This window comes from Muscardinus avellanarius, assembly GCF_963383645.1.
Source record: "Muscardinus avellanarius genome assembly, chromosome: 2".
In the NCBI taxonomy this organism is placed as follows: Eukaryota; Metazoa; Chordata; class Mammalia; order Rodentia; family Gliridae; genus Muscardinus; species Muscardinus avellanarius.
The window spans coordinates 94,261,333-94,275,361 of NC_137787.1; the positions used below are offsets into that span (position 1 = coordinate 94,261,333).

Here is a 14,029-nt window from a genome sequence, read left to right on the forward strand (position 1 = left end):
GCTGGATAAAGCTAGCCTTTCAAAATCATAGCAGGCTATTACTGGCCTACCTTGGACATTTGTGGAAGAATCATTTGGGACCTCTGTGTTTTTTCCTCATGACCTCCTGGCTTTATGTTCATTGGGTTTGATGAGTTGTTTTCATTTTCAGGCTGTTTCCATAGTTTCAGTTAGCTGTGGTCACAATAATGCCCTGCGGTGAAGACAGTGGTTCTTGTATCATGCATTCACAGTATCTAAGTGATCGCTGCAATAGGCATGATGTTTGCCCCAGCTCTCCAGGTCTCCTGGGTTTTACTTCTCTTGGCTGGCTTGTGTATTCCCCAAGGTCAGCTTGAGGTCAGGATGTAGTCATTCATACCAATCATGGCAGGGCAGTCCTCCATGCTTGGGTTCTCTATTGTGTAAGCTATCAGTTAATCTAAGATAAATTCAACTCTTCACATTTACTTATTTAAGACAAATGTATTTAATATGTTGGTCAGAACAACCTAAAACTGGGATAAGCCCAGTAGAAAATGTTAAGTGATTCCTCTACACCAAGGGCAATAGCCTGGGTTAGCATCCATCTGAATCTAAGAACTTAATCTTAATCTGTTCCCTAGGCATTAGGGATAAAGAAATGAGCAGGACCAACATGATCAGATCCCTGTTTTCTTACAATTTATGATTTAGTGAGGGAAAGAGATGATAAATAAGTACTGATTTTAAGACATACTTCAGAGGGGAAGAATAGGCTATGATAATATAAACTAACGAAGATGGGACTTTATTAGGTAACCTATCAGTATAGAGGAGATAAAAGTAATAAGAAAATAAACTCAGTTGATTTTGGCAGAAGCTTACTTCAAAACTATCTATCATTAGGTGCACTAGGTCACCTCTTCAAAGCATGGGAAACATAAATGGGTTTCGCAGGGAGGAACTAGCCTTACAGCTAATTTGAACTGCACATTTGGGTCTGTGTAGGATATGTTCTTTCTTCAGGTCTTCTCTGGCTCATTCTTTGAGGCTCTTTTCTCTGTCACAGTAGTTCAAGTAGACTTATTCCAAGGTGAACACTAGAACTCTGTGACCACAGAGGAACAGAGACTAAGCGTAAACATTTCCCTGGAGGCTTCTGCCCCTTGGGCCAATCACATTCCTGTTACCCGTGATAACTATGGCCCACATATAAAGGATGTGTTTAGACTTGGGATACGAAAAATGATCTCCTCCAAAGGAAAGGCCCAAAGGGTAGCACCAATGTGGGCATTGGGAAAATAACTAAGAGCACATGTCTCTTCCTCCACATGTATATTCATCTAACACGGTTTATGCCTAGTTCATATTAGTAGGTCTCACATGGCTAGTGCAGGGATTTATACATGTTTTAAATAATTGCATCCTATCAATAATATTTAGGCACTGAATCATTCTTATTGTTAGGTAAAATTTAAAAGAAAAACACCTTAAATCCTACACCTTATTTTCAAAGATTCTTCCATTTATCCTCATTCAGTCCTGATCTGGGCTGAAAATCTAGTAAGGAGCAGTACAGCTATAATTTGCTTGGACTATGGAGAAAGCCCCCACCTTTCTATTTATTAAATGTCCAATAAGTCTCTTCACACAAAGCTTTTTTGTTGTTGGATCCTTGGATCTTTCCCATTGGTGGACCCATGGGTATGGGAGAGGATAAAAGTGGCAGAGCTAGTTTTACCTAGCCCATAGCAATTCCTGTGGTGATGTTTCTGAGCTTTGAGTGGTCACTTGAAATTCCAAGGAAACAGAAAATCTCTCATTTTGTCTTTCTACTGGAATTACTATTGTATTTTTCATCAGAATCAGGTATATAAAAACGCATTACTACTTCCTTTGATGAACAGGCATAAAGTAAAGAAATTTAGACTTTTCTACCTTCATATTTTGATTAGAAATTGTTTCTTTAGTGACAAAAATATATATATTAAATTAAAATTTTAAATAAATACATTTTTACTTTAAACATTTTATTTTGCTAACTCAAAAATATATTTTGTTAATCCTATTAAATTTAATTTCAGATCCTTTTGAAGCTTTCATCATCTTCTCTATTCGCCATGAGATCCGAAGGATTGATCTTCATAAAAGAGATTATAGTCTACTTGTTCCTGGATTGAGAAACACAATAGCCCTTGATTTTCACTTCAATCAAAGTTTACTTTATTGGACAGATGTTGTGGAAGATAGAATATACCGGGGCAAGCTTTCTGAGAATGGAGGTACCTATGCTACTTTATGATGTTTACGTTACATTGCCTGCGCGCGCGCGTGTGTGTGTGTGTGTGTGTGTGTGTGTGTGTGTGTTCCTGAGTAATGAACATAGGAGCATTCTACCTCCACATCCAGCACTTTTTATTTTGTTTTTATTTTGAATCAATCTTACACTAAGTTTCTACTCAGCCACCTAAGTATTGGGATTACAGGTATGCACACCATGCCCAACTTTAAATTACTTTTTAGCGAATATTCGAAGTTAACTTGTTTTTATTTTGTTACCACCTTTAAGAATAATACAAAGAAACAATAAAGTTGTTTTTAAAAAGCCAGTAAAATAAACTAAATATTTTTGCCACTCTATAACTTAGTATGCTTATTGTAATTAGGTATTTTTTAAGTAGCAAGGCTTTGAAACAAATATATATATATTTCTCTAGAAAATAGTGCCTTTGTATAGCATTCTAAAAGCAAGGTATATCTATCAAATTGTTAATTCTTCTCTAAATCAATTTTGCCAGTTTTGGAAATAGTTTAATATTTAAATACATGACATTATTATGATGTGTGGGTTTTTGCTTTATATTGCAGTACAATATATTGATTTTTAAATCCATGGATTAGTTGGTTAAAAAGAGTTCACTATTTTTAAAAATCACAGTTAAAATGTCTAACACAAACTTCTGGCAGTTCCATCAACTCTCTTGTTACTCAATTAGAAAATAAATTTTCTAATTAAATTAAAAAAATTAAATCCTGTAAGAAATTAAGTATTGAATATGTAAGAATAATGGTGGACATTACCAAATAGTATTATTTTAGTCCACACTATTATTGTTTTTTCTTTTTTTATTCTTGCTGTATGCTGCGGGTCTTGTGGCCGAGGGGTTGGGTGGGAAGGGTGAGATTTAGGGCTTCATTTGTTTGGGTTAAAGGCAGTAGCATACAGTAACATATAGTAAAATACAGTTAAAGACAGTAAGGTTAAATATAGTAGTGCTATCTGTCATGTTTACAAAGAGAAAGTATAATCTGATTAGTAATAATTTAGCATGTTGCCCCAGGTAGACCTTTTCTCTTTATTTTATTCTATACTTGAAGATCAATATTTAAATTGCACTAATTTTAAGCAACACATTTTATTGTTTCCCAAACCCTTTGTTCTGCCTACAAACGTAGAGACAAGAAATAACCTTTCTGCATCCTCACAGTGTTATAAGCCTCAGAGTTATTTAAAATTACTATTTCACTGGCACTCAGAGGATATTTGAGATGGAAGATTTCTAAGAAGATTAATACATTCTAAATTTGGTAGTCTTTCATTTCCTCTGTGCCAGCAAACTTGCCCTTTATCTCTTAAAATTGAAATGTTTCTACACTTTGCACTGCTTACCTGAGTGGCAGTCCATATTGGTTTCCTTTCTTCACAGGTGTCAGTGCCATTGAAGTGGTTGTGGAACACGGCCTGGCTACCCCGGAAGGCCTGACTGTCGACTGGATAGCAGGCAACATATACTGGATAGACAGTAACCTGGACCAAATCGAAGTGGCCAAACTGGATGGTTCCCTGAGAACCACACTAGTAGCTGGAGCCATGGAACACCCCAGGGCCATTGCTTTGGACCCAAGATATGGGTAAAGAAGTTTCCTTTTTACAGATTCACTTTGGCATAAATATAATGATTCAGTTTAATATAAATGCAATTTTTATATATTCCAAGTAAAACTGCTTGTTTTATATACATAATTATATACACATATATATACACACATATATAAAAATATATATATGCATGTGTTTATAACTGTGTGTGAATGTAGTTTTATATACAGTATAGCAACAAATATAAGATCATTACCACCATTTTCTTTATAGGATTTACTTACATAGGTAAGAAAATCCTATAAAGGATTTTCTTTTAGAAGCTGAAAAAGGTTTTCTTCTAAACATGTACAGTAGGCCCTATTGGAAGCAGTTACAACTCTTTCTCAAAGCAGTAATTTAATGAATTTCTCTTTGCCCTGCCAAAGAGTTGCTGTAATTGTTTCTAATGGCTGCAAACCACAGGGCCAGTCTTTGTTCTCAATAGTCATGGATGTTAACCACCGCACCCTTTATTTATTTTGTACGTTTTTGGAGGCAGTTTAAAGGAAAATTAAAATGAGCTTGAAGGAGTCCAGCAATGAAATGTTGACTGTTGGGAATTCTGAAAGACAAAACACATGATTCTGAAAAATAAAAGGTTAAACATTGAGTAACTGAGGTTACCAGGTCACTGCCCCACTGTTCTCTAGAGTGTTGATGACGACTCCTCCTCCTCCTCCTCCTCCTCCTCCTCCTCCTCCTCCTCCTCCTTCTTCTTCTTCTTCTTCTTCTTCTTCTTCTTCTTCTTCTTCTTCTTCTTCTTCTTCTTCTTCTTCTTCTCTTCTTCTTCCTCCTCCCCTCCTTCTTCTCCTTTTACTTTTCCTTCTCCTTCTTCTTTTTCTTTTTTTTTTTTTTTTGAGCAAAAAAGAAACACCAGATTTGGGGTCAGAAGACATACATGATTCCAATTCCTTCCCAGTCACTCATTCTCTGGGGAAATCAAATGTATCATCTTTTCTAAGATTTTATTTTTCTTTTCTGTGAATGATGAAAAATAGTATCTTCCATTTTTAGAGCCAATTATTAGCTGTATTAGAAATAATATGTAACTGATAAGTAAGAATACTTTGTAAGTCATTTTATTTATTTAGTTAGTTATCTCCCTGGTTATTAGTTTGTAAATAATAAGTCACTCTCAGGTCTAAAACGTATTAGAAAGAAATTAAGGATTTTTTGGCTTTCTACCCTTAAGTAACACGGGCTCCAGGGGGAGCCAGTGAGAGAGTAAAGTGCATCAAGAGAGAGTTAGATGAGAAATAGAAGAGAGAAAAGCTTTCCTGGTGTGTAAATTAGCTTCCTGACCACATTCTCTTAATTTTCTCTGATCTATGCCCAAGATTTAGAAACAAATAGACTAGGAAGTTTGCTTTTCTTCAATTCAGACACTGAAATTAAAGGGACACCGCAGCTTGTCTATAGTGAAGATTCCAAAATCAGCAAACTTTCTGAGGTGTTTGTTTCACCATCTACAGTGTTTGAATGCATTTAAATTGAATTGATTTTAATTAAAATACTGAGAGATTGTTCAAACCAAAACTGGTTTTCTGGTTTCTTTGGAAACCAGGGAGATCTGGCAACAGTGAATGGAGAAGTAGCTGCTTCTTTTAGTCCAAGCTGTGTTCTCTGTTTTTCAGTTGACTTTTACTCATTTCACTCATTACCTGCTAATTTTTAAAAACTTTTTCTTAGTGCATTGTAGTCATACATTTTAATGGAATACGAGATGGTAGAGGCATACATGCACACATCACCCAATTAGCCCTTACCAATTCCCACCCCATTTCTTCCCGTCTCTCTCCTTCTCATGTTTGGCTTAGTAATTGACTTCGATATGTTTATGAATGTACATCGTGTATATTATAGTTTTTTTAACCTGGAAAAGCATGTTTTGTTTGGTGAGAAATGTCAGTATTTTTTTTTCTTTTCCTTGTCTTTTTTTTCTCTTTTTTTTTTTTTAATACTAAGATTGAACCCAGGGCCATTCTACCTCTTAGCTATACTCCCACCCTTGTTTTAATTTTATTTTGAAATAGGGTCTCCCTAGATTGTTGAGAGTTTCGTTGCTTGCTGATACAGTCCTCAAAATTGTAATACTCCTGTTTCAGCTTTCCAAGTAGTAAGAAATGCCATTATTTTCCTCTCTTTTTGTTTTCACCCCTTCCCCACAACAGTTTTTCCCAATGTAAAATAGGTTGCTGATTTGGACTCTACTGCTATCTCACTATATAAGGGTTTTAGGGAAAGATGTAGTTCTAGCACATATAACAAAAAGTAAAATGCAAATGGACTCAAGTTAAAAATTGGCATAGAAAAACCAAGAATAGCCGGGCGTGGTGGCGCACACTTGTAATCCCTGCGCTTGGGAGGCAGAGACAGGAGGATCGTGCAGGTTCGAAGCCAGCCGCACACGCTGGCTTAGGAGACCCTGTTTCCAAATAAAAATATAAAATAGGTATGGGAGTGTAGCCCGGAGTTTGAAGGGCTTCCAGGAACCCCAGTACCACCAAAAAAAAAAAAAAAAAAAGAAAAGAAAAGAAAAAACAACAATAAAAATGTGTTTATAAAAGTTTTGAAAATAGTGTGATCAAAACAACATAAAAAGTTTGATTGGGGCAATGCTTCATTTTCCCTAGCATTGTATCCACAATGTTTAGGATGAGCTTATTTGTCTCAGTTTATTTGAAATATATTCCACGCAATGTCAATAAAAGGAAAATAAAATAAATAAAATGAAAAAAATAAAATGAGACCATAAAGAACACACAACCTGCCATATAGTTGAAAATAGCCACCAGGTGTGGTGGCACACATGTGTAATCCCAGTACTTAGGGGTGGCACAAGAAGATCTTTGGGGTCAGTGTGTGCTAATTTAGGAAGACCCTTTTGAATATAAAAAAAAATGCCTTGGAGGTATACCTGAGAGGAAGAATGCCCCTGGATTTAATACTTAGTACTATAAAAATAAAAATTAATAAAAATACCAAAACACTATTTCATTCATATAAAGGGCTCACTAAAAGTAAAATCTTCTCTTAGAGTTTAAAGTTTATACAGAAAGATGGCCTGTGAATAGGGAAAACCTGATAAAGTTCTTATAATAGATGTTACTGTCCATTATCAATTGATGCTATGAAATTGTGATTAGTTTAGATGATTACAATGGTAATAAAGTAATTAAAAATAAACAGAGTGAGGAAATAACACCTAAAAATGTTTCTGACATACATGACCAAAGTTCAGATAACAGTATTAATTAATTATGGTCTAAAAACTAATTGAAAAGTTGACAGGTTGGGCTACCATGATATATTTTTACTAAGACTATCTTAGGGAATGTTAACATAATTAAGGAATAAGGTTTGTATAAATATGTTAAGCACAGTTGTGGCAATTAAATTTGAAAATTTAATAATAAGATACCAAAATAATTTCAGGTCTATTGAATATTTTGGTAGAAAGTTCCAAAATTATTTTAAACACTAAGCCTTTCATAAAGTAGGCTGTAAACCTAGGAAAAATAAACACACACACACACACACACACACACACACACACACACACACACTGAAGAAGAAAGCCAGCCAAGCTAAGCACAAAAAAGAACAAACAATGGAAAATAATTTTATTTAAATTCAGTTACTGCATTTGTGCTATGTGAAAAGAAAATGTATGGTTTTCTCTTTTATTCTCAAATTATTCATTAAATAAATAAGGAAGCAGTGAATACACACTTTTAGAAACTCTAAAGGTATTTAAACTTATCTTGAAAGTTTATATTTTAGGAGAAATTTATGGATAATTTTTTAGAAATATAATTTGTGTAAATACTGTCATTTTCCTAGTAAATTATAAGTTTTTCATGGCAAGAAAAATTACTTTCAAGTCTATGAAAGCCACTACAGCTCTTGGTATATATAATGGTGCACAATATGTGTTTCTTAGATAAAATGAATGCATACATATGTATGGACTTTGTTTACATGCAACTTACAGGATCTCAAGGATATACTTTACAGCACAAAGTATTCAGCAAAGTCCATCTAATGGAAAATTCTATAAGCCTTGTTTACAATAACAAATGACAAGAAAGGTTTGCAACTAGCGACTTTGCTATTTCAGCATGGCAGAGAAAAAAAATGCTACAACATTAGCCCCATAAAATATATTTACTTCATATGAGGCTCCTACAGCAATCAAGATCTCTGTGACATTTTTTACCGATGCCAAATAAAAAATGTTTTCAACGGATTGCTTTTCTTCCCCAGCAAAGAATCCACTGGCCTTTCTTTTAAATTATAAAACATGTCTGCCTAATGCAGCATCCCTTCTGTATTCTGGGTTTTGACCCAGTCTCCCAAGTGACAAGTTATTCTAAGAAGGTAAATTGGGCCTCTTAGGGAGGAGCCATTTTTCTTTCATTCCACTTTAAGGTAATGTACTTATTGCTAAGGTGACCTGAAAGAGTGCATGGATCCTTTTTAAGCATCAAGCTTATTACTAGGATGTAACAGGCAGCACCATGGAGTTCTGAATCTGCAGGGTGTTGAGGTCAGTTCCTGAACTTTTACTGCCTTTATTCTGCACCTCTGCCTGGCATCTTTCTGCTACCTTGCTAGTACTTAGTTTTTATCCCTTGTAGTGACTTGACTTTACTGTAACAATTGCAATGGTGTAAACAGAAATAGTAATTGTGAAGACTATTGAAAGCTCTAAGTAAATTTTTAATTTTATATGGAAATATTTTAAATGAAATTTATTTCTCCTCATTGTATTTAGAAGACCTAAAGATTACAGATAAGTAGCTTATTTGCAAAAATCATTTCTTTTCACCTTCTGCAGCTTGACCTGATAAATGATAATGGCCCTTTCATGCCCATAATAATACAAACTGTTCATGGTCTATTGGTCCAGTTTAATCCTAATGCAGACTAACCCATGAATTCAGAAACTGCAGAATCCTTAGACTGTACTTTCTTTCTTTTTATTTTATTATTTTTTTGGTGGTACTGGGGTTCCTAGAAGCCCTTCTACCTCCGGGCTACACTCCCAGACCTACTTTTATATTTTTTTTATTTGGAAACAGAGTCTCCTAAGCCAGCACGGCCCGCTTCGAACCTGTGCGATCCTCCTGTCTCCGCCTCCCAAGCACAGGAATTACAAGCGTGCACCACCACGCCCGGCTGTAGTTTCTTTTTTAATAGCAATTGTGGCTGAACATTTCCATATGTCCTGTACAAAGAGATATTCAGTCTTTGTATAATTGAGGAAATAATGCAATAATTGAAATGCTAGTATATCTTACCATATAATAAGAAAGAAATAGAGAAATAATTTTGTTAAAAAACCACATTGTTCAGTATTCAAAAGAGTGCCTAGAATTCTATGAAACAATGGTCCTTGAAATCAACTCTTATGATTAGTTGTGTGAATTGTCTCATGCATGACGTGGATAAGCATACTCTGGGTAGCTAATTCTAGAACTTGTTTTATAAAATATGTTGAAAATTTCCCACTGAAATTGATGAAAGATTAGTACCACAATAATCACTATAGAAGATACCTATGAATACTGGTATGTTAGGAGATAAAGGGCTCACTTTTCTCATTGCAAAGTGTCAACATAGAACATAGAATTAGAGTTAAACATAGAACACACAAAAATGCAGGACATTGAGTGAGCAATGCTAAGGCATGAACTGCATGGTCTGCATCCATCTAAGGCTTAGCTGCATAAAAAAAAGGGAGACACCAATTTCTCTCTGTTGTACAGAAGAAAGATGAGGATTCAGAAGTCCATGTCATCACCTTGCAGTGAAGGGTGGCCTCCTCCAAGCCAACGGTGGCCTCTCCATAGTGACTCTAAGACCAACTATGACTCCCAAATTCACTGTTTGTTTTCAAAAATTATTTTTTCTTTTCTTTTTAAATTTTCAAACCTCTCTACTTAACTTTGTTGTACCAGGATATCACCATAAATATGATTAATGCCATGTTAGTGCTTTAAAAATAAATTGTAGTTTGTAATCCCATGGAAAGAAAAGCTGAGAAATAACAACCTGGTGTCTCTGAGAGGTATGCATATCTAAAATTAAATTCCCAGTGAGACATAATCCATGTCATATTGATTATTTTAATAAAGACATTAAATACTTAACTGAAGAACTTACCAGCTTTGTACTAATTAACCTTTGTTCCATTTTCTATTGAAATAGCAACACATTATATTGTTCAGGAGTTGTTTTACACAAAATTATGTCATACTAATGTTTTTAGATAATTAGCATTTTTTATCCAAAACAATTTTTTTTATATATTGGTCTTTCAGAAAAAATATCCGCAAAATAACTTTATATATTTTCTCTGTCATAATATTAATTTTAATCTATTTTATCTTAAAATATTTACACTTAAACTTTTTAATAGACATGTTCAAATATACAAACTAGAAGGAAATATACAGTAAACTTTTTTGTACCCATTACCCAGATTTAATTTTTTGTGTGTGTGTGTGTATGTGTATCTGGTGATGGAACCCAGGGGCATTCGACCTCCAAGCTACACCCTCTGCCCTATTTTTATTCTTTATTTTTGAGACATAGTCTCACTAACTTTCAGAGGGCCTCACTAAGTAGCTGAGGCTGTCCGCAAACCACGATCCTCCCGTCTCAGTCTCCTGAATGCTGGGATTACAAGCATGTGCCACCACGCCTGGCACCAGATTTAATTATTTATACATTATCTTTGGGATGTTACTCTTCATTTTTATCCTTTCCAAAGGGTTGAGTTAGTCAATTTTTAATCTAAACCATGAAGTTATGTAATTATTTTTTAAAAATTATTAATTCAATATGAGTTTCACAATATCATCTCCTCAAAGTTTATTTCCAGATCATCTCCTATAGTACTTCTGCACTGGATTTTTTTTCAAATCTTTCAAAATTTATAGCTACACATTTATGACTTTATTTAATCTGTATCTTCCTATTGAATCTAAGCCACTGAGTTAGATAAAGCATCATTTTCTCTTGTGATTTTTCACCTAGCAAGCACCTAGTATATAGTAAGCATTCAGTAAGTATTTGGAAATGGATGACTGAAAAATAGTATTATTTCCTTTTCTTCAGAATTCTTTTCTGGACAGACTGGGATGCCAATTTTCCTCGCATTGAATCGGCCTCTATGAGTGGTGCTGGGAGAAAAACTATCTACAAAGATATGAAAACTGGGGCTTGGCCTAATGGACTAACCGTGGACCACTTTGAAAAGAGGATAGTTTGGACTGATGCCAGGTTCGAAAAATGATCCTTTTTACTTTTCTTAGACAATATTAGCAACATTAAAGAATTCTAATATACAGAGACCATATAAAAATAGTGATTTGTTTCTTTAGACAAATCAGATACATGGCCATAAAATTTTGACAAAGTATTTTCTTGATCATTTACCTGAATTAAATGATTATATCCTTGAAATACGTGAATCCTTTCTGATGAACTACTGACATTTAACTTTCTCTAGGTCAGATGCAATTTATTCAGCCCTCTATGATGGAACAAGCATGATAGAAATCATTCGGGGTCATGAATACCTCTCTCATCCCTTTGCTGTGTCTCTGTATGGGAGTGAGGTCTATTGGACAGATTGGAGGACTAACACATTGTCCAAAGCAAATAAGTGGACAGGGCAGAATGTCAGTGTGATTCAGAAAACCAGTGCGCAGCCTTTTGACCTTCAGATATACCATCCCAGTCGTCAGCCACAAGGTGAGTGTTTTTTACATATTAACCACATAAAAAGTATTTTCATGTTAATTATATAATATGTCAACTGCAAAATAATTTCTGCGGGTTAACAATTATTTATATTATATAATTATATATTTTATTATAACATGTTACTTAACATATAATCTTTAATATCATATTATTAAATGTTAATATGTATTATATAATAATATATCATATTAATATATATTTTACATTTATATAAATATATAATGCTAGAAGTGGTTTCAGCCTTTATTTTAATTAGTTCTGGATTTTAAAAATTTTCATTATATCAAAATAAATAAGTCATCAGGCATAATGGCACACGCTTCTAATCAATCTCTACGTTTGGGAGGCAGAGACAGGAGGATTGTGCAGGTTCAAAGCCAGCCTCCCTGGCTTAAGAGACCCTGTTTCCAAATAAAATATAAAATAGGTCTGGCAGTGTAGCCCAGAGGTATAAGGCTTCCATGCCCAGTACTACCAAAAATAAAAAATAAATAAATAAATAAATAAATAAGTCAATTTTAGAAATGCATTTATACAAGGTCCTCTAATTTTTAGTGACTGCCATTGCATCAACAATATGCTATGGGAAGCCATATAAAGTCTCTGACTTTGAACTCTATTGTGCACATATGACCAGTTAATTAGAAGAGAACACCAAGGACGCACTTGTGCTGATTGCCACCCCATGCCACAGCCACTGTACTGAGAGAAGAGACAGTGCATATTGTACTGGGAAAAGAGACAGTGGGATATAGAAAGAATAAACTATTTGTTTGACTTCCCCCATTTGGACAGAAGAATATGAACAGGACAGTGTATGGTAGAGCTCCCCATGTGTCCACACCTTTGTTCAATAGTAATCTTCCTCTTGATTGTGTGATTTTTGTCTTTTCCACTCAAAATTTGCAAATTTTCATATCCCAAATCTGACATTTTTCTTTTCCATGAAACTACAGCCATTTGGTATAACATTAGGTCATTCTTTTGTATTTATTCCCCATTTAAAGTATAATAACCTATGAAATCTCATTCCAATGCAAATAATGTTCCCCTCCGTAGCATTTTTAAATTTTATATACTTGATTCTCAGATGACATGTTTCCTCCTACGGATTATAAAATTTCCTTTTTCTCTTTCTTTCAGTTAACAGATCTTCTAAGTCATTGGCATTTCTGGACTTTTGTTTCACATGTTAAGCCTTAATTTAAATTCATATTCTATTTCTTCTTATAGACTTGGCCAAAAGCAACCACTCTGTGGTTGACATCTCATTACAATCCTTTTTCTATTAACAGTGCTTAAATTTTATTCCCCCTCAATATTATTACTCCTATAAAAACTTGCTCATCTGCAAAATTTTCTTTGCCTCCCTGTGACAGTTACTGAATCTCATATAGTCTTTTAAATTTTTTATTGGTGCATTGTAGTCATACATCTTGATACAGTACAAGATGATAAACCTTCTCTTCTCTTCAATTCTCTTCTCTTCTCTAGCAGATTTCTTCAACACAGAGAGGTAGCTGCACAGCATACACTGTCGATGACAGAATTGCTTACAACACGGCACTAGTTTTGATTTTTAGGATTGCAAAAATTACCTACAGTGTTATTTTTGTCCCCTAGTTTGTTTGGCATCTTATAGAAATTGTACATTTTGTGATTAGAGCAACGTGAATGGACTGGATCTTGAGAGATGGATTGCCTGTGTGTGTTGCACCATTCTCCTCTCTCAAAATACCATGTATGAAATCATCTGACTTGCCCACAATGGATGACCCTCATAAATGCATATAATGAGAAGAAATATGACACTGTCAAACCTTCTTGACATTTGCGTATATATGGAAAGGAACTGATATATTTATGGTCATTTGGTTGTGGGAAACTGTTTTTGTTGTCTTTAACAGAAATTATGATTGGCATGTGATTTCTCTACTTTGCATACAATAAGAAGGATTTTTAATATGTGGATCTCCTCAGTCGTAGACTACTTGTATAGCATGTGTGCAGTCCTGGCACTGGTCCCTGGTACTGCAAATAAAAAGTCAGGATTCAGAGTAGATATTCTGCTCTTTATATATAACTGGAGAATGTCATCTAAAAAACAAACTTTGCTATTTTCTAAATAAAATTTAGTTAGTTTCAAATTTTGAGAGTGATCAGAGAATATTCTACTTTTCTCCATTATAACAATCACTGAGCATATAGCAGTCATCATCTGTCCTGTGTGTCTGCTTCAGTGAAGTCATTCTTCCACTGCTAGGAGAAAAAAAGGCATAGAAACATATCTACTATTTCATTATTACCAAGAATACATTTAAAATGAAAATGGCAAAGACTCAGCATTAATACAAGAAAAAAAATAGTTTC

General features: G+C 34.5%; 1 protein-coding gene across 1 annotated transcript in view; it reads left to right on the plus strand.

Annotated features, from left to right (window-relative positions):
* Nucleotides 1-14,029, plus strand: part of LRP1B (LDL receptor related protein 1B) — a 1,956,425-nt gene that overhangs the window by 1,286,692 nt on the left and 655,704 nt on the right. Inside the window, exons 24-27 of the mRNA XM_080689945.1 lie at nucleotides 2,046-2,243; nucleotides 3,669-3,873; nucleotides 11,009-11,173; nucleotides 11,403-11,647. Of these exons, the coding sequence (XP_080546071.1) occupies nucleotides 2,046-2,243; nucleotides 3,669-3,873; nucleotides 11,009-11,173; nucleotides 11,403-11,647 (813 nt within the window). The remainder of the gene's footprint in view (nucleotides 1-2,045; nucleotides 2,244-3,668; nucleotides 3,874-11,008; nucleotides 11,174-11,402; nucleotides 11,648-14,029) is intronic.